Source organism: Strix aluco, chromosome 12 (genome assembly GCF_031877795.1).
Source record: "Strix aluco isolate bStrAlu1 chromosome 12, bStrAlu1.hap1, whole genome shotgun sequence".
Taxonomy (NCBI): domain Eukaryota; kingdom Metazoa; phylum Chordata; class Aves; order Strigiformes; family Strigidae; genus Strix; species Strix aluco.
Window position 1 is genome coordinate 11,799,260 of NC_133942.1, and position 19,628 is coordinate 11,818,887.

The 19,628-nt window shown below is 38.5% G+C and overlaps 1 protein-coding gene across 6 annotated transcripts in view; it reads right to left on the reverse strand.

Moving 5' to 3' along the window:
• The window catches only part of SPG11 (SPG11 vesicle trafficking associated, spatacsin), a 42,052-nt gene that overhangs the window by 11,487 nt on the left and 10,937 nt on the right, over positions 1 to 19,628 (reverse strand). For 3 of the 6 annotated variants that reach the window (XR_012624903.1, XM_074837758.1, XM_074837760.1), the window contains exons 14-33: positions 19,262 to 19,440; positions 18,587 to 18,794; positions 17,857 to 18,060; positions 16,824 to 16,930; positions 15,896 to 16,041; positions 14,940 to 15,101; positions 14,118 to 14,184; positions 13,500 to 13,665; positions 12,354 to 12,559; positions 11,463 to 11,571; positions 10,789 to 10,948; positions 9,331 to 9,588; positions 8,922 to 9,122; positions 8,497 to 8,604; positions 7,217 to 7,379; positions 6,603 to 6,817; positions 5,499 to 6,243; positions 4,494 to 4,636; positions 2,874 to 3,072; positions 1,656 to 1,793 (exon numbers count right to left, since the gene is read on the reverse strand). Coding sequence is in view for 4 of the 6 variants with exons in the window: in XM_074837758.1 (XP_074693859.1) it covers positions 1,656 to 1,793; positions 2,874 to 3,072; positions 4,494 to 4,636; positions 5,499 to 6,243; positions 6,603 to 6,817; positions 7,217 to 7,379; positions 8,497 to 8,604; positions 8,922 to 9,122; positions 9,331 to 9,588; positions 10,789 to 10,948; positions 11,463 to 11,571; positions 12,354 to 12,559; positions 13,500 to 13,665; positions 14,118 to 14,184; positions 14,940 to 15,101; positions 15,896 to 16,041; positions 16,824 to 16,930; positions 17,857 to 18,060; positions 18,587 to 18,794; positions 19,262 to 19,440 (3,884 nt within the window). In the remaining 2 variants the exon portion in view is untranslated. Of the gene's footprint in view, positions 1 to 5; positions 494 to 1,655; positions 1,794 to 2,873; positions 3,073 to 4,493; positions 4,637 to 5,422; positions 6,244 to 6,602; positions 6,818 to 7,216; positions 7,380 to 8,496; positions 8,605 to 8,921; positions 9,123 to 9,330; positions 9,589 to 10,788; positions 10,949 to 11,462; positions 11,572 to 12,353; positions 12,560 to 13,499; positions 13,666 to 14,117; positions 14,185 to 14,939; positions 15,102 to 15,895; positions 16,042 to 16,823; positions 16,931 to 17,856; positions 18,061 to 18,586; positions 18,795 to 19,261; positions 19,441 to 19,628 lie in introns of those variants that run through there. The other 3 variants (XM_074837761.1, XM_074837759.1, XR_012624904.1) reach the window with 3 other exon arrangements.

The window sequence follows — 19,628 nt, forward strand, 5'->3', positions numbered from 1 at the left end:
AAGAACAGAAGAGCTCAGGTATTTCAGTTAGTCAGCTGAGGAAGTTAATTTATTATGCCTCTCTCCAGAAGCAAAGACGTCTCTGCAGAGGACACACAACCCTTCCAGTTACAAACAGCGGAACTGGATTAGAAAGTTGAGCTATTACAGTTCTGTCCTACGCAGTTTTAAGAAGTAGCAGTTGCTATAACAGCACGCGTTCAGTCTGGCTGCTCAATCTGTGGGGAAGTCTGGGTTTTCTGGATCATTTTCTGAGACGTTATTTTATTCCACACACAAAACTTCCAACCTCCTCCACCAAAAGCTGATTGACAAATGTATAACAACACATCAGCACTCCACTATTACCAGCCAGCTCTGCATCTGAAAAAGGCAGGCCATGAGTTTTGCATCTGGCTTTGAAAAATCATTCATAAATTCCATACACTAAATAAATGAGTTAAACCAGCACATCTTAGCATACTCCATTTTCTGTGGAAGGCCTGACCCAATCCTGTAAAGCAATCATGACACGGTTGAGTCCCGGGACTTACTCTCAGCACCATGCAATTAACTTCAGCACAGTAGCAGTATATGAAGTGGTACACATCATATTTAAAAATGCAGATTTTTAAAAGAACACAGTTAATGTCATAAACCTATACAACATATTTTGAAACAAACCAATTATACCTCTACCTGTAAAAAGGTGCTGTAGCAGAGACTCCATTCAAAGAGAGGTAGAGTCCTCCAGCACGATTTGGTAATTCCCAACATTGTTTCCTCAGACTCTTGTCCTTACTTTAGTCAGCCATACATGAAAATACTAATAGTCATCCTTATATTACTTAACTTGACAAAATAAGGGGTAAGCTAAGATCTGACAGCAGGACAAATGTGTTAGGGACATAAAGATTACATGGAACATGATATTTTTAATTACTTATTTTCTCACAAAGGTTTTCTGAATTTCCAATATTACAGCTGGATTCTAACGGAACAGTTTCATCCTTAACTTCAGCCATGCCTTTGCTGCTGCTCGTTCCTCACCACTCTGGGCAAAACAGCACTGGAAGTTCTGCCCATGTTAATACTCACGAGACAACTCACACCAAAATCTTACTCTCATTTGTTTTCCTCACAGGTGAACTGTCCACAATAAATCTTTTTTAAGAACAGTCTGAACTAGCAGTTTACCACTGCTGGTTAGCAGTGGCAAAATGGTACTGATGGTTAATAAAGTCAGTGACAACATCTCCATGGTACATAAAGCTGCGAAGTGTAGAATGGACTTCAGTAACAAAAGATCTAGAAAGTCCGTTTAACAAAGGGATCAAGAAAGCAATTTCTAATTGTGATTAATATGAAGAAAGTCATAATACCCTCCTGCAACATATAACTACAAAAGTTCAGGTAACTCACTGACTGTACTTCCCAGCCATTGGCACAAAAAAACCCCTCTGTATTTTGTTTGGAAAGTAAACTGATGCAACACTTAAGCAACATGCTTATTTACTGTGCATATACCAGATCTATTAATTTAATATCAAATTTGAGATAGGTAGTAGAGGCTTCCATCCGCATTGCTTTTACTCTTTGTGATGTGATGTTGAAGCAGGCAGTGCCATGTTTAGCAATGCCCTTGTTACATCAAGGATTATTTGCCATTTACTTACTGCATGACAGTTCCCCATGCGGCACAGAGGAAATTTTATCCAACAACTTCATGCCAACCAATGTATGATCCTGGCAGAGCTTCGCAAGCTGCAGGAATGCCTGACCCTCAGCTGCAGGGTTCCAAACCTGTTTCTGTCCTGTGCCCACAGAGAGAGAGAGAGAGAGAGTTAGGTCAGCAGTGCCAATTGTTCAGGAGAGATCAGCTACGTGAATAGAAAAAACTCCAAACAAACCAATATAACTTCATCCAGACTGACTTGGGACTTGGAACTACAATTCTAAAGACACTTTTGATCTTCCTCCTTAAATCTAAGAATTCTTTGCCAGTTCAATCCAATGAAATCCTACTGAACAAGCATACTGCTACTCTAATTACACCTATAATTTCACAAATCCAGTAGGCTGCTGCTGCTGCTGAAAAAAACATTTTCCTCTTCCTTACACGACACAGTTCTAACCCATCCCTTGCAGTGGCTCTGATTCATACTCTTCCACGAACCAGTTCAACTCATGAACTCAACAGAAAACTCTTCTGTACTTGTCTTCTGCTGGGTGAGTTGACTCCTCCAAAGGAGGGGCACCTAATCCTCTGAGCTAACCAAGAGAACCGGTACAAGAGAGCTGCAAGCCTAAGGGGTGGCGGAGTGGAAGACAGGAGGAACAGAGGAGAGCACACCCGGGCTCACGAATCTCCATCTGATGGCTCGCTGTTTCTCATGGAACTCTGTCGTTAATGTTGTGGCAAAGTAGAAGTGACTCAAACAGAAAAGTCCCCCCAGTAAATTCCTGCTGTTTTGAGGAACATCCCTCATTTCACAAAGTGAAAAAAAAAGGGAAAATCTTCTGGCCATGCCAGAAAGACATGAACATGAGTCTTTCCAAGTCAGCTAATGTGGGGCTGAAAAGATCATGACTAAAAAACCCAAACAACCCTTTTTTTTTTTTTTTTTTTTAAACCATTAGATTTACATCCATAGGAAATAAAACCTTAACTACTGCAACACCACACTGGACACAAAAATAACTAAAAATAAACATTTGTATAAAACTTTATATAAGGTATACAAGGTTTACAAACCTTACACAAGAGCTGCCCAAACATTACTGACTATAATTAGCACTCTGATATCTCCAGAGCAAGGACTGTTTTTCAGATACACAAATACCACACCTAAAAACCAAACCGGCTAAAATACAAGCGCAAGCCTCTTTACTACCTTTCCCTTCTGAAGATGCCAATAATTCCTGCATGATTTCTTCAGCCACCAGCTCTGCCACAGTTTCAGGCTGGAGACCCTGCGTGGTGATGAATGCCTGAGCTTTCCTGCATCTGTCTGGCTGATGGGAGGACAGAATTGCTCGAAGCACTTTTTCAGGGTCGTGGGCTGACATTTCACTGTAGGAGCAGTTCAATTCCTAAGAAACACACATAACACTTAGAAGATTCTCCACAGCAAAAATTCCAGTCCGGAACATATATTGACCTGCAGTACATCTTAATAATGAACTGATGCAAGAGCGGAGTGCTGGAGAAGCAGACAAAACTCATTTTCAAAAAATGCAAACATAATCTGTCCTTGTATCAGTTAACAGTGCCTTCACCTCCGTATCTTCAGTACTCATGTTCTCCAGACCAGCATAGCAGGTAAGTACTTTGTATTTGAAGTTTAACTCACAGAGCTCTGCCATGGACAGAGATGCTTTCCTGAACCCAATATAAACCTTAACACTTAAAATACCTAGAAGAAAGGCAGGAATATTTCCTCCCAAAGGAAGAACTGTGTTTTACTGCGTAAGTTTTACTTATGAGGTTCCTTTTCCTCTTCTCTACATACCACAAACTCTAAGTGAAAAAGATATACTAGTTCTTACATTTTCTACAGTTGGAAGAGGAGCTGATGAGGCTCTGTAAATACTCTGCCCTAACATATTACAACTTTACAAATTTAAAAATCAAAAAATGTACCTCAGAAATTATCAACTCTTAATTCAAAAGTATGGACATCCAGCTTCAGGCAAGAAGTATAAGGATGGTATCAAAGGAAACAAGCCAGTCATAGGACTACTTCTTAGTAGCTCAAACCTAAAGCACTCACTCTGAATATCTGAGGCAAGAAAAATTCTGTAGGAAAATCTAAGAACCTCTGTGCTAAAACCAATACTAATATTTTCAGCATGCTGCTGTTTTTATTCAGAAAAAACTAATGTTACATTCCAAAAATACCATGGAAAGGGGTTCTGTACCCTGAAGAAGCGTTCAGCAGCACCCTCTGGAGAAGCAGAGGTGGGCTGCTGGCAGTCATGAGGGTCAAGGAGCAGAGAGGCAGCAAACAACAACCGGCGGCTACTCCTATCACTGCCTGGGTCAAACCACTTGGAACTTATTAGCCACTCCTCAGAGCAGCCTCTGGGCACAGAGCTGCCACTGTGTGGAGCCTGCAGAGCACTCCTCTGCTAAAACTTTTAAGGCAGCTGCTATCTGTGTGTCTACTTCTGGGTCGGTATTGATTATGAAGGCATCCCACAACAAAGGCCTAAAGCAAAGTGCTAGATGAACAACATATGCTTGAAAGAGTGTAAAAAAGGCACATCAAAGAGGCTGAAATCTGGCTTAGTGGAGCCAGGGGTAGGGGCCTGGGGTGTCTGGGACCTGAGTTCATTTCAACACTTCATGCCTAGGAAGCATCTGGCCATTTTTCCACACAACGGCTTGGTCATTTCACCTCTGAAGCTTGTTTCAGGCACCTGATGAGTACTTTCACCACTCTATCCTTTCCTTCCACAGCACAGCTTGATATGAACCACTTGTTTCTTCAATAATGTTACTAGACACATACCTTAGAAAGCTCATATAAACAGAGAACCTGTCTGCAGTAGTTTCTCCCATGGACACATTCATCTATGAGGGCCTTCAGACTGCAAACAACTTGATCATCTAGAGATGGAGCCACAATGTGTGTCCAGTCTTCTAAGCCTGATGCTGGAAACAGAAATACTATAAATTCCTTTCTCATAAAGACAGGTAACACCAACAAGCCTTATACTTGGAGCAAGACTCCAGAAATATGTAGTAGCAAATACATAATACTTTCTCAGTCTTTGAAAACTGAACTCTTGATACCTGTGATTTTTTCTTTTTGTTAAGTTGTAGGGTACAAACAATATGACAGAACACAAGCGAGCCAAAATATCCACAATACTATCTCAGATGTAGAATTCCTAAGCATGAGAGCATAAGGATTCAGCCTCTTTCTGATGGCTTAGGCTTCATTTATTCTATTTCTATTAAGCTTTATACATATTAGTATTAGAAAGTATTATTAGAAAGTAATGTTCCAGCTGTTCAAACTTCATAAATACACACAGAGTATTTTACATATAAACATTATCAGTCTTAGCCTTGCCATTAATAAGAAACACTGAACCCTTTATAATGTACAAAGAATTAAGAGAAATATTAATTAAAGCATTTCCTTGTTTCAGCTCCAGAAACACACTCAAGATTTACCAGGGTGTGTATCCCAAAAGCAGGAACGTAGGTGAAGTTCAGTGCTACTTTACTGGAACAGAACTCTTAACTATAAAAAATGAACAGTTAAGAGACTACAGAAACTGTATACAGAAACACCCTGCCTGCAGCACATACAAGCAACATATATTACAAGGCTTCAAATTCCTTTCACTAGGATTTATGAACCAAGGAGATAACGCACTGTCACGAAAACCTTCTTTCCTGCAGAAATATTTGGGGAAATGAACACTGTACCAAAAGAGGAAGAATCCAGTGGAAGCCCAGCAATGGTATTACTTGTCAAGTGGCCGAAATGGTTAGTGCTCCTTACCGCCTGGGCCTCTGCCCTGCTGAGACGCACTGCTCTCAGGTGTCCTCTCTCTTGCCACCAGGAGAGTCTGAACATCCATGTGTAATCTGTCCAGATCAGTCTCCCCTGAGGCCAGAGCTCTGCAATGCAATACCAGTGAAACATCTCTGCTGTAGAAATGGAAATACTGACAGACACGGCTGGCTTCGTGCACGTTTCCTTCATCAAGAAGGCATCCAATCAGAAACTTGAGTGATTCCTCCTCATCGTTACTCAGGGTCTGTTGAGACTCTCTGAATGCAAGACCCTCTAGTTTTAAGTACTTTGGTGTGTTCAGAGCAGGTAGCTTTGAAAAAGAAAACTCCTTAGCCAGGTTATCAAAGGTAAGATCCCTGTTCACTAAAACATGGGAGGAAAATCTCGACTTGCCCAACCCCTCATCTGTGGATAACATCTGTTGTGTGATGCGACAAATCCAGATCTGCTTCTCTATCTCTTCTAATTTGTGCAGTGACACTGAGTCATCCTTGGCTAGCCAATGGCCAGCTAGGGTAAGCAACAAATGTCTCTCCATAATGCTGTTTATCTTCTCACGAGCTGAAGACTCAAATACTGTGTTTGCCTGATCCAAAAAAAAATCGGATGCAGCTTTGCTGGAGATTGAATTTTTCATGAAGTTGTCATTACATTTTTTCCAGAACTCAATTCTTGTCTGGTTTTGGTGCCACTGTCCAATGTCTTTTAAACGATGTAGATCTCTTAGAACCTGCAAAATTCAAAGAGGTTTTAAACAACTATCTTTCCAAAGAAGAAGAATCACACTGGATGGCCAGCACACCGAAAAACTCGATTTAAATTAAGCGTCTCAATATGCCATGAATCCATCTATTTTTCTCACCAAATGAAACTGACTGCACAGCAAGTAAAAATAGTAAGAAAATAAGGAAAGCTATACCGTCCTTTTCAGCTCAGCGCTTATAGCTACTTGTTTGGTGTACTTGTAGTTAAAATAAAAAGTGATTTGAAGAAAAATTTGTGTTTTGGGAAGGCTGAGAAGTAACATTCTCAATACTGCCAGTAACAGGAGTGTTAAGAGGTGAATATCATTATTTAACTAGACTGTACCTCTTGCGTCACTACGTTGTCCATGGGCAGCTCAGCTCGTGCTGCGACCTCCCGAGCCAGTGAGAACATTCCCTTCTCTTGTAGCTGCTCCAGAATTGCTCTGCACTCATTCTGAAATGTCTCCATACTGTAACTCGTTAGGATGGAGCGATTAATCGATATGGAGGAATCCTTCAGGGTCTCACTGAGTGCACAGAGTTTTTTCACATAAGGGCCTGTTTTAAAAGAGCATAAACAACTAAAGGCTTTAAAGGTTTTTAAACCTGAGGAAATTCTGCTACTTATTTCAGCTTGCAACCCTGCCACAGAAGCACAGATTTTACACTCTAAAGCTTTCACAGGACTGAAAATAAGCTCTAAATCCATAACTAAAATACTTCTGCAGATAATCTGTGCACTCCTCATCAACACTTGCACATAATCATTCTCCCAAACAGACTTGCACACAGTTACATTTTCACCACTGCAATTCACCATAAGGGCCAAGTCTGATTATATAAATTCTCATACAAAAATAAAACAGTATGAATACATGTAAAGGAAAGGTTTTCAGTCACTCCAAAAACATTGTATGGGGTCTTTAGATATCATCTAACACAGGAAGCTGTATTTACCATCGAGTAGCAGATTCTCTGCTGCAGCAAACAGCTGTAAGAGCTTTCCTAATTCATATTCCGTTCTACACTGCTGCAGCATCAACTCAAGAAGAAACACTGCTTGTGATTCCAACCATGGCACGGGTAATTCTGAAGCTGCTGGTTCATCTTCAGTTTTAAGCTGTGTAGATAAAGATTTTTAAGTGTTGGGCAGGTTTTTTTTGCAAATATAGTCTGCATTTTGGTGGGAATCGCCCTGGCAAGGGAAGGTGTACCAGGTCTACCTCCATCTTCAACAAACAATGAACTGCCACTCCCAAGGGGGCACTGATCCATTACTGATGTATGTTTGACTTTGATCTGGAAGTAGTGAATTTTATGGCACCAATTACTCCTGATAATCACAGAAGAGGTAAAAGATGTAAGAAGGATCAAAAATGGATAGGTAAAATAAATTGCTAGATTAATAGCTCCTGTCAAACTGCTCTATACTTTATAAGCATATCCGCTATGTGCGTGGCGCACAGGGAAAGGAAGCTGATCCAGTCTTAGCTTGAATTGCAGGAAGGAAAACAGCTAATGACAGGGAATGTTAGTTACCAAGATATTCGGGGAACTAGAAAATTGTGATGGAAAGGAAAGAACTGAAATAATTTGTGAAAACATCTGTATGTGGCAAAGAAGGAACACTGCAGGAAAACACTTTGGTCCTCTTAAAACCAACTGCTAAATCAGTGTTTTAATCAAAGGGTGTAATTCAGTTCACTGAGTCATTTTCAAAGAAAAGTCTACGCAACTACCAAAACTAAAGCAATATCACAGACTTTTTCAGAAACTTTGAAACGTATTCAAAAGAGTTGTCTTTCTTAAATAGATATTGCCTGTAAGTCACTGGCTTATCAGCTCAGTATTGACTTGCCCTGGTCAATACAGAATAGAGAATATTCCACACTTACCACTAATAATTCAATTTACCAACAGTGGCCCTGTCAGTGTCAACCTTCAAATAGTAAACTGCTCACACAAGGAGGACGACATTGTATTTCAATCAGCCCATATCAACTTAAAACAAAATGATTTAGAAGAATGCATTGCGGGTTTTGAATTGTCAAAACCATTTTTCCATCAACTGCCAGCAATAAAAAGAATCTGCTGAAACCTACGGCTTCACAAATGGGCTCCTAGATCATTCCAAACATATCCTTTTTAATTATTTTCACACAGGACATCAGATGCCTGTCACATTCTAATAAGGGAAGACCTAGGCAATGACATTTAGAGAAAATGAATTTGCTTACTTTTATGAGACTTTCCTGAAACTTGTCCAGTTTGGTTTTGGCTTCACTGTATTTTTTACAGTTCATACATAGCTCATACATCTCCAGTATATACAGTAAAGGGGAATCCTTTAAAACACAAAACCAGGTTATAATTCCTCTCTAAAAGTACCTCACTAAACATAGAATTTATCTTCCTTAGTATCAGAACAATAAAGTTCTCATTTATTAAAATTATATGCAAGGTTGATATATGCTCTGCAAATGTGTAATAATTGGAAAAACTTCCATTCAAACATCTTCTTACCTAACTAGGATTTTCAGTGGATTACACCCAGGTTATCTAGGCCACAAATAGCAAGACAGAGGGGGAATCTATAGGGCACCTCCTCACGAAGATGATTTGAGATACACTCAAGTATACCACTAAAAAGACACTACCTTACCTTTAAAAAGAGCTGGAAGCCATTTAGAAGTGGTTTACTTTTTTGCTTTCTTAAAAAGACTTTCCAGATAACTGAGAGGTCATGAAGATCCCATTCGTGATTTTCTGCTGAGCTTTGGATGTGGTTTGTTGCTTCAGCTCTGGTAGTATCATCCCCAGTGGTAATTATCCAAACACAGAGACAATGAATAATGTTTGCATCCTGTCAAATGACAAAAATGATGGTTTTTGTAATAACCAGAGACAAACATCACCTCATTATATATCACTTGGTGAAACATGTCATAATATTCACAACTACTACAAAAACTGAGAAAAAAACCTCGGTATCCGCCATTTAACATAATTATGCCCAATGATCACTTTATTACTTACTCGTCTAAAAGATAAATAACTTTGTCAATACTTACTTGAAAACAAGCTGCTAAAACACTGAGAATGGGAGCGTGCTCTCTCAATCCTTCAGTCAAAAGGTAATGTGAAGGGTTCGAGTTCCCCTGGCACTGAAGAAGGATTTGGAAGAGACTATCTGCATATTTGCTCTTAAATGCACTGGCAGCACCGTTTTCAGGACTCCTGGCATCGGGACACAAAAATGGTAACTTCTCCAGCGCCAGCATCAAGTGATCTTGTAAAATGGGAGTGAAATCTTGAAGGATAGAAATGACCTAGGAAAACAGAATGAAAGCATCTATACAGAGTGAGATCCAAAGAGAACAAGGGGGAAGGACTGAAGCATTAAATATGCAGAAAAGACAAATAAAACATTCTTCAAAACATTAAAACATTGTTTGGAGACCTAGAGAGGAAATTGTTCTGTAGGTGTGAATGATTCTAATAAAATATTGAAGCTCATCCTTTTACATGAAGCTAAAATGCCTCTTAGAGACACTTATTTTTGGCATTATCTCTCATACTGCTAACAGCATATCATGAAAAGTGTCTAGTTAAGTGGCTGTTGTGTAATTTCATATTTCTTCTTTTCAAGACAACCACAAAGAGATCCCAGTTAAAATCCTAGGCCTAATAAGTGTCATCTCACCTGAAATTTTCCAGTTTGCATCCTCACATTACTTTTCCCAAATTGCTTTTAATTATTACATACTGGTAATGCTTTATTCATTTTTAAATTACATTCAAAACAAAAAATGGAAGATTCAGATTCCCAAAAGCTTAAGTATCTTTACACAAAAATCAATGCAAGTTTTGAAAGGAAAGATGAGTGGCTTTATTAAAACTTACATTGACTATATGGTAACTCTCCAGTAAAAAAACCAGTAACTAGATTACTTTAAAAACCAATTGAAAACCTACAAACAGTATGAGTATTTCATAACTTCGACTAAATCTAAAATGAAAATTAAGTCCCTTCTTGGCAAACACTTTTGTGTGCAATTCACTTCAAAGAGACACTCAAATCACTCCTCTCTGAAAATGTTTTTCTCCACTACTGATAAATAACATCACATAAGATTTTTCCAACAGGGAAATTTTTCCTAATCTTCTCCTTTCATAGTTAGCTTTCATGCTCTTAGAAGCATATTATTATATCTGCTGAACAGTCAGCTCCCTCTGGAGTCAGTTTCCTTTGTCCTGGTTAGCTTTCCACATAGCAAGAGAGACAGAAAAGTAGAAAAGTTGGGAAATTCAGCTGTAAGAAAAGAGCTGTCATAATCAGAGGATATTGAGCATCCTGAGACAGCTTCTAACTCCCTGGAAACAGATGAGGCTTCCATTTTATGTTGTCCCCACATGTGATATTCTCTTGTTCGAATCAATTTTTTTCCTTCCTTTTTTTGAACACCACAGACAAAAGAACATTCTTGACAAACTCTATCTTCACTTAAAACCACACACAGACAGCTCACCTCATCCGGCTGGTAGCTGTACAGCTGGGTTTGGATGATGAACTGCAGCCAGTCGTTGGATTTGGCACACTCCTTCAGGTAAGATGTACTCAGTCCGATATTATGGAGTTTACAGAACTGCATTACCAAAGACCACTGCCTTCTAGAGTCACTAGATGTCCTGCGTGGGATTTAAAGAGCTTCAGCTGTAATAAACTGGTATTTATACCAGATGCTAACAATGTATAAACTCCTCATGTGGCCTGAGATCCATTGCCTGCAAATGCCAACACCAGTACTTCATCAACTTCCCTACAGCTCAGGTCACATTCCACTGTGGGAGCTTCCACACCTTCCCTGTGGATGTTCCCACCCCCCAAGGCAGGTATTGTACTGTATTGACAATGCAGGCTTTGAAAAGAAGTCAACAATCTTCACTCCTAAGCGTGCTGCAAGAGCCCTGTGGGGCACCGAGTCTGACATGCAGACTGCACCTCCTTATTCTTGCCAACAGACACCTGTTATTTCTACTATTTGAAATACCAGGACTATATTCTAAATTCAAATCTTGTTGTTCAGTTTACTGCAATAAAACACACACAGATCTCTTTAATATTATCTGAATGTACAAATGGCAAAATTCAGTGCTCAATCTCAATCTGCCAGCATAATCCCTTAAATCATGTATTACTCACTTCTTTATTCCCTGACGCTCCACTGCATCCCAAAAGGCTTCTTCTAAGGAGATAAGCACTTCTGCTGCTGCTGCTTTTTCACCATCAGCCAATTTTGTTAATTTTTCAACTGTTTAAAAGAAGGTATTACTATTTCTGAGATGCTATTTGGGATTAGAGCAATATTTTCAAAAGTACTACAATCAACAAGCAGAACAAATCCTATTAATGTAAATGTTTCAGTAACTACATGTCTGGCACCAAAGTGGCTACAAGATTTTTGAAACTTCAACTTTCAAATCACATAACCTTTTTTTTTTTTCAAATAAGCTCTACCTATAGTTTTAAGTAACATACATGTTTCTGGAATGATCAGGAAAATATAAATAAATGCCAGTAGTCTCCTAGTTGAGACAAAAAGACACCTGTGGACCTATAGCTAGAAATTCAACTTTCTGAAGTTATTCCTAGAATAAATTTAATTTCCTTACAGCTTTGAACATCTGATCTCACTGCACCTGTAAGATAGTTTTAAAGTACAACAGAGAAAAGAGATTTGGTAATGTCCCTTTGTTTAATCCTCTAGTTATCTTATTACAACATCAGGTTGAACCTTACTAAATATGACACTGAGCCTTAGGCAGCTCTTTGACAGTGTCTCTTGGATACTCCTGCAATTCTGGCTGCATGTCATATTACAGTCTTCCTGCCTTGCTTGGTACACAAGGTTCAAAATGCACCTTCAGAATTAGTATGAAGCAGGAACAAAATGAGAGCAAAATTCTTAGCTCTTCAAAGGACAGGATGTTTTTTCTGCATTCCTGAGAAGTTAGGCACCACCTTTCAATCCCTCTCTGCTTCTCTTCCCAAGAAATACATAGTACATTATTTTAAAACAAAAGACACCCTTACCCAAAGACTCTCTTATTTGATTGTGCTGAGATTCTTCATTCCTAGTTCTGTAACTGAAAATTATGTTCGCGACTTTAATATCAACCCTGAGTTTGAGGCTGTCGAGACCGAGCAATTCTAGAAAACACACACAGGCTGCTCCTACTGAAGGCAGAGTGAAGAAAGAAAGAGCTAAAACATAGGCTTCATTTCCCACCTGCTGAATCCTGAAACAAAAGGAACAGCAGTTAACACACAGGATTTTAAACCAATTTTCAAACATGAGTATTCCCCACATAAATACCTACAAGGTTTACTAAACTCAGACTTTATTAGCATGAAAGATATTTACAAACCAGAAGTTTCCTATTTATAAAAAAATGCAGGGAGGAGAATAAAGCCTCGCACATGATAAGCAAAGAGGTCGTAACTTAATAAACTAACAAAAACTAAAGCCAATGCATTTGATGATATAATTAATAAAAAACACTTGTCAGCAGTTTTAGTGCATTAATGCATGTTTTCTTTTTTGCCCAAATCTTAGCTGTTTACACAAGAGAAACTGATCTGTATAGAAATGATGAAAAGAAACACATAGTGACTAATACACAAACAAGACATTCTAGAAACAAAATGATTTGTTCTGAGGTAACGCCTACTAATATACCTAATAGTAAATTTAATATATTGAAGCAAGATGTTTAATTTGACTGTATCCTTTTGAACACATGATTTTGAAGCTTCAGCCAGAAAATTTAATTCCTTCAATCTCTAGTACATTATTTGTCTTATTAATTTAACTAAAGAAGTGTCACCCTTAGGAAATGTCAAAGAAAAAGGGCATCTTCTTTTCTACAAAGTGATCTAGAGGCTCAGGTCCCCAGAAGAAAAGCCTACCCGTGGCTGGTATGACTGGAATATTTTTCATTCCTTGCTTTCATTGTGCAGATTTTATTTAGATAATTCAAAATAAAGCTCACCACCTTTTAGGTGACACCTGATTTCTACCCTACTCGATGCTAGACTGAATAAATTCCCAGGACACCGACAATTTCAAGTGATGCAATGCACACCACTTGTTTGCTAGTGGGAAGGATTCATGTTACTCCATGAGCTAGATTATAACTTCAAAAGAACTATCTGACTGTCAGTTTTAAGAAGACTTACAACTGTTTGGGGGATTTGCTCTTTACTAACTGCTGGACCAAAAATGTACCAAAAGCAAATGATGGACGTCCACGGTGCAAATAGTACAAAAAATCCAGTCGTTCCATTATAGCATATTTGTTCACCAGGTCAGGAGACGAAAAATGAGGAAAGTCACTTGATGCATCTAGAAAGAATATCATCATTATGAGCTGATAAACAGCTGAATTAAACATAGAAAATGGCTTTCAGCTACAAAACATGAGATTACAATCAATACCTCTCCTCTTGTTCTAATTCAAATCTCAGCATACCCAAACCCCACTGAAATTCCAACTCTCATGGTAAAATCTGAACTCTAGATCACTTCTTAGGCCCTCAATTTGCTTTTAAAAAATACTGCTTTTCTATCCCATAATATATTTAGGAAAAAATCTGTCTATGAAGAGCTTAATGAAAAAAGGAAACCTATCTAGGATTTAATTGCAAAACCAAATTTTAGGAAATTACACTATTTTTTTTGTAAAAGAAATGGCCTTTTCAATATACGGCCTTTATCTGCCAAATCATTCCACTGGAAGGTACTTTATCCTAGGTACTCAGGCTAGAAAAGCCTATAAAACATGAAAAATAACATACCTGATACAGCAAGAGTATTTGTTGACTGCCAGCCAAATAATTTAGTGGGATCAAAGGGCACTAATGACTGAAAAAAAAAAAAATATTGAGATAGCTGCAGATTTTTACATCAGACCAGACTACAGAATATTTTAGGGAGCTACAGCAGCAGACAATCAGGAGTGGCCTGTGCTGCTATCAAGCAGTGATGGATCTTGTGCAGCTCTCTCTCAAAGGTACATATTCACCTACTCGGTGGGATCAGAATGCAGACAAGTGCAGGGAAAGGCTTAGACTTTGGTCTAAGGAAATAGGGAAAAAACACAATCAAGTATTTTGCTAAACTGTCATCTTAGCAAAGTTAACACTTTCCTAATAATGAGTAATTCGTAGCATTTCTTCCAACTTTCAGTTTATCTCATACCACAGATCCGAAAAGGCATTTGCCCAGAAATGTGTCTTGACATTCCATGAGACACTATCTTTTAATTCCAAATTTCAGTTTCCTTTAGACAATTAAAAACATTTTAATTTTTATAATACTAAACAACCTGCCCACTGAACACTGCAAGAATGCCACTTCTCTGACATTCCAGGACTGCAGAAGTTAAACACTGCAGATGTCTTTACACGTCTGGGGGAGGCAGGGGGGAAGCCAGACTCACAGGATTTAGATACCATTTTAAAAAACCGTTCAGAATGAAGCTGTGAGCTTTAGCTGCAAACTAAGGATTCCAAGGCAACGACATATGGTGCCCACCCTCCAGGCTTTAGCTGAAAACAAGCTTCTCTTAGTTGACTTTTGTTCTGCCTAAAAGCACTGCCGAGAAGCATTTTGTGTACCTGAACAAGATGGTAAAGAGAGATGTCAGGTGGCAAAATTCCATGAGAAGTACACGGGGGAAAGAGACTGGCTTTGATTTTGGGGTAAGGAGTCAGTGCCATTTTTAAGAGCTGTGGATCAACTTTCTTTAGAGGTTTTTCCATATCTTCATTCTGAAGAACCTACATTGCAAGGAAGCAAAATGATTTCATTAGGAAGAAGAAACTGCATTGAGATAATAATAAAACAATCTCTGAATGCGCCAAACTACCTCATGGGAATCGGACATATGGTGACAACTCAGAAAGTCTGTTTTTTTCCTGTAAATTCCTTTTAAGTTATATTACACATATCTTCAACACTACCTGATGTTTTAGGTTACTGTGCTATGTATCAAAAGATATCTGCATTCATAAATTCTATTCCAACATGTGGTACACCGAGCACTTTTCTTTTAAAAGTGTAATTGCTTATGATGTGCTTTTTGATCTCTACAGCACAATGCAACTAGTAACACAATGTAACGAGTCAGCTGAAGTCTTTTTAAAAATCTGCACATACCAAAAAAACTCCAAGCAGAAAAGCAGTCCAGTTATCCATTACTTCATTTCCTTAAAAACTACAAATGACTGCAAAAGGAGGTAGTTGCCTAACAAATACAGGCACACTATTTTAAAAGGTTTTTTTGAAAATATTTTCCAAACTAAAATTATTTGAGGAACACAAGTGCCTACAAACACTCCTGGCTGTAACTGTTACAAAGGAGTTAAATACTCCAACTCACAGCCACTGTGTCTTTTCTAAACCATGGAACTTCAAACTGCTCTACTCACTTTATCTGGTCAGCTAACACTGAAACACAGAACACTGAAAACAGGTTTTTGTATGAGAAGAAACTATATGATGGCATATTTATTAACGTAATCCTTTGAGTTTTCAACACCATGTGAGAGCAGTAACGTGGTGCACACAGTACCTGATCAATACCTCCAGGTGCGTACATTGTGGTAGCGAGCGCTAGCAGTGTACGTCCTTCCAGCAGCATGCTGCTCACACTGGCTTGATTACTAGGAATCAAGATCTGAGCATTTGCTAGACTAGCCTGGAAAATCATCTTTGGATCTTAAAATTAAAAAAGTGAGATTTAATTTCATGCAAAACCAATATTAAATCATTACATCTTCCATTAAAACACTTCTATGACTATGAAAAATGCTGAATTTCCTATCTTTTGTTGTTAATAGTGACTTTTCTCAATTTACTTACAAATACAGATAGGCTGTTCCAAATTTTACCAAGATTTCCCCAATTTCATACCACAGTTTTACCTACACAGACTGATTTGGATTGAGTCCCACAATTCAGCATTGCATTGGTTTAATTCTTTATCCTCTACTGATCACACTTTCTGAAACAGCCATCTTATTTTTATAATTTGTTAACCCGTGACTCTATGAAATGTTTTTTAAAAAGTGGAGTTAAAGGCACAAATTCCTCTGATTTTCAATGACAATAACAACAAAAAGCAAACACATAGTCCAAGGGGCAGAGAAATCAAAATGCACCAGAAGCACTAGAGGAAACTTTGATTTTAATAGTATATGCATTTTCTTATGAATTCTCCTTCTGTTGAAACTGTTGAGAATACAATCAAATTGGAGGTAATGATGGTCATATACAGAATAATTCTCATGTATCTACAGCCTCCAAATCTTTATGTACAGTTTAAGTAGGAAATATAATCTACATTTTAGAGATGAGGAGCTGATGCACAGGTAAATGATCTGCCAGGGTCAAAAAAAAGTTTGCAGCAGAGCAGAGAATTAAACCCAGCTACGCCAAATACCCAGTGAGCAGCATGAAGGTGGCAGTAACTCCCGAGCAAGGCCAGGCCAGGCTCCTACCTCGTGGATTGCTGGCGACCCCGCGACACTGCACAAGGAATTCAAACCAGGGATGTGCTTCATGCAACTCCTTGTTATCCAAAATAGGGCAATTTGAAGGAGTTAAACTGGAAATAAGATGAGTAGCAGCACAGTGAAAATACAGTATTTGTAACCATCCCCTGCCCCAGTATAACACCGCACTAAAAATTAAAAGCATCTGACTTGGTGTTACAGGGACTTATTTCATCCATTCTCATGAAGGAGTCAAATCACATCACCCCTCTCTACAAGATGTACAGCTTTAGCTGACAGGGCATCTCTGACAGTCCCTTCTTTAAGATTATGTTTCTGTGCTTGCTTGTTTCGTAAATCAAAGTAATAGTTTCCAGCCCTGACAACCCCAAACACTTTGCAAAGAAGGGTCTTGACTCATAAATATTACTCTGCATAGACTAAATATTTTATGCAAACTAAAATTGATTATACAAACAATCAAAGATTTGTTGGCTTTTTTTCTGGTCACTTTTACCTCATTAATAATTACACTGTTAGACTGGAGTTACAGCTAAGAAATTTTAATTGCAAAGTATTCATTAAGTGGAAAGTATTCATATAGTTCCAATACTTAATGTTGCTTTCTCCTTCAAGTTCCAACTAATCATAATTTAGATGGAAACCGGCAATTTCTTTATTCGTGAATGTATCAAGCATGAACTCATACTTGTGCTCAAGTGAGAGAGATTCTGAAGAACCAGTTGTCTTGGCTCATTTAAGACTGTATCGCTTATAACATTATACTAATTACAACTATAATTGTTTCCTTTGATGACTGGCACGCAAATATTGACAAGACAACCTGAATAAAGCTTTACAATACAACATGAAACCTAACACACTGCCCCACGGTTTTTCATTAAATGACACTGCTGTGACCCAGGTAGTCTTCCTCACCAAACAGGAAGGGTCGAGGAAAACTCTCACTGCCAGCTATTAAAATAGTGTTTCATCATTTAAATCTGCATGAGATTTGAGGGGTGAAAAGCATTCATACCTGTAATAGTCTAAGTAAGTGTATAACAGATACTGCAAATTATGTTCTAAACAGTGAAGGACAAAACGAGCATGGAAGTCCAAACCGCCTGCAGCACTGTATTTCGGAACAGGGTGAGGATTTTGCAGTACTCCCCCAAGGTGAGACACTCTTTGGAGCAGAAGTTCAAAATCTTCCAACTCAGAACAGACAAAAATTCCATTTCTATCAGAAAAGATAAAAAGCATAGGCACTGATTAGACAGTTATCTTTTTAACAAGTTCTGAAGGGTGTTTTCAGTTCAAAATGATAAAGCAGACCTTTCCTTCTAGGGGATTTCTTCACGACTGAGCCAAACACAACATGCCAAAAGATGTCTGATAGTGCTCAAACAATATCGTAGTTACTACAGTTCTCTGCAGAGAACGAGGCGTGAGGAGGGAAATGCTATGTGTTTAGAATTTTCTCCCTTGCATTAAAAAGGGCATCAGAAATATCACTATGAAAGATCGAAGGGCTGACAGAAGATTTCTATTGCTCTCATGTTTCTTACTGTTTTCAGATAACAGAAAGTGCAAGTACAAGACTAAAATTAAATTTATTAATGGATTTGTGCTGCTTCAAAAAAGGGCACTAAATACAATATAAAGATTAATATGTATCAAAGATTTTATTAACATGTACATGTATAACTATCTGATTTTAGCTTCATGTAAGATAGAAAGTAGCATAATGCATTAAGGGCACATACCTAGCCAGCTTGTTTAATATATCATTTCTCATATAGCTACTACATAACATGTTCCGGTCAATGATGTCTGGAGTGAGAGGGGGCCAGTTAGCTTGTCCATACAAAGTCTGGTTGGGCTCACATTCTTCAATCCATGAACAAATATTAAGCCAATCATGCCGGGCTGTCAAGTGCATCCAAAGAACCTCAGGATTACACGTCTTGAGTTCTGTGTTTCAAAAAGGCAAACTGATGAAACCAGCACAAACAAACACTGCTTTGGGAAATAGCGACATTTCTTTCTACATGTACATATTTTGAATGAATGGTTGCAATATGATGCTGAGATTAAGCATACTGCTACAGCTTGTTAAGAGTTTTATGTTGGAAAAGCTAAATGTAATACTACAGTGTAATAAGTGTTACAGAATGTAGCAGATCACGACACCTACACCAAGTGGCCATGCACTAGACAAGTGTCTTTCAGCTAGTTCCAAATTTTTCTCTACAGGAAAAACACAGATCCCGGTCAGAACAACAGGATGAAAACACATAGTTTACCCATTTTCACTGACAAAACGTAAGGGACATAGTTCAGTTATATCAGTGCCACTCCTACACAACTGCAACATACTACGTCAGAGACAGACTTTTAATTCACAATTTCTTGTAAGCCCTTAGCACTGGAATACTTGCCTTGGCGTGGTTTTCTGGGGAGAAGCATCATTTCCTGAGTAAGCTCATCCCACCACCTAGCCCAGTTAAACATCACTCTGACTCTCCTATTGTGAACCCGACGTCTATCACAACCCAGCAGTGAGTCTAGAACAGCTGTATTGCTGGAAGAGTCTTGTTCCTTTCTCCAGGTCTTGAAGCTGCAATGAAGGACTGCATTAGGAGGTTTTCTAGTACTCTTTTAAAAAAATAGTCCACAATTTAACAAATAGAAGATGATGAAAGGGTCAACAAATTTTGCTAGTCCATTTTGAAGAGAGTTCTGGAAGTGGTAGAGGGACTTACTTCAGCTAAAAGCTTGAGAGTGCATAGGAGAGCAATGAGCAAA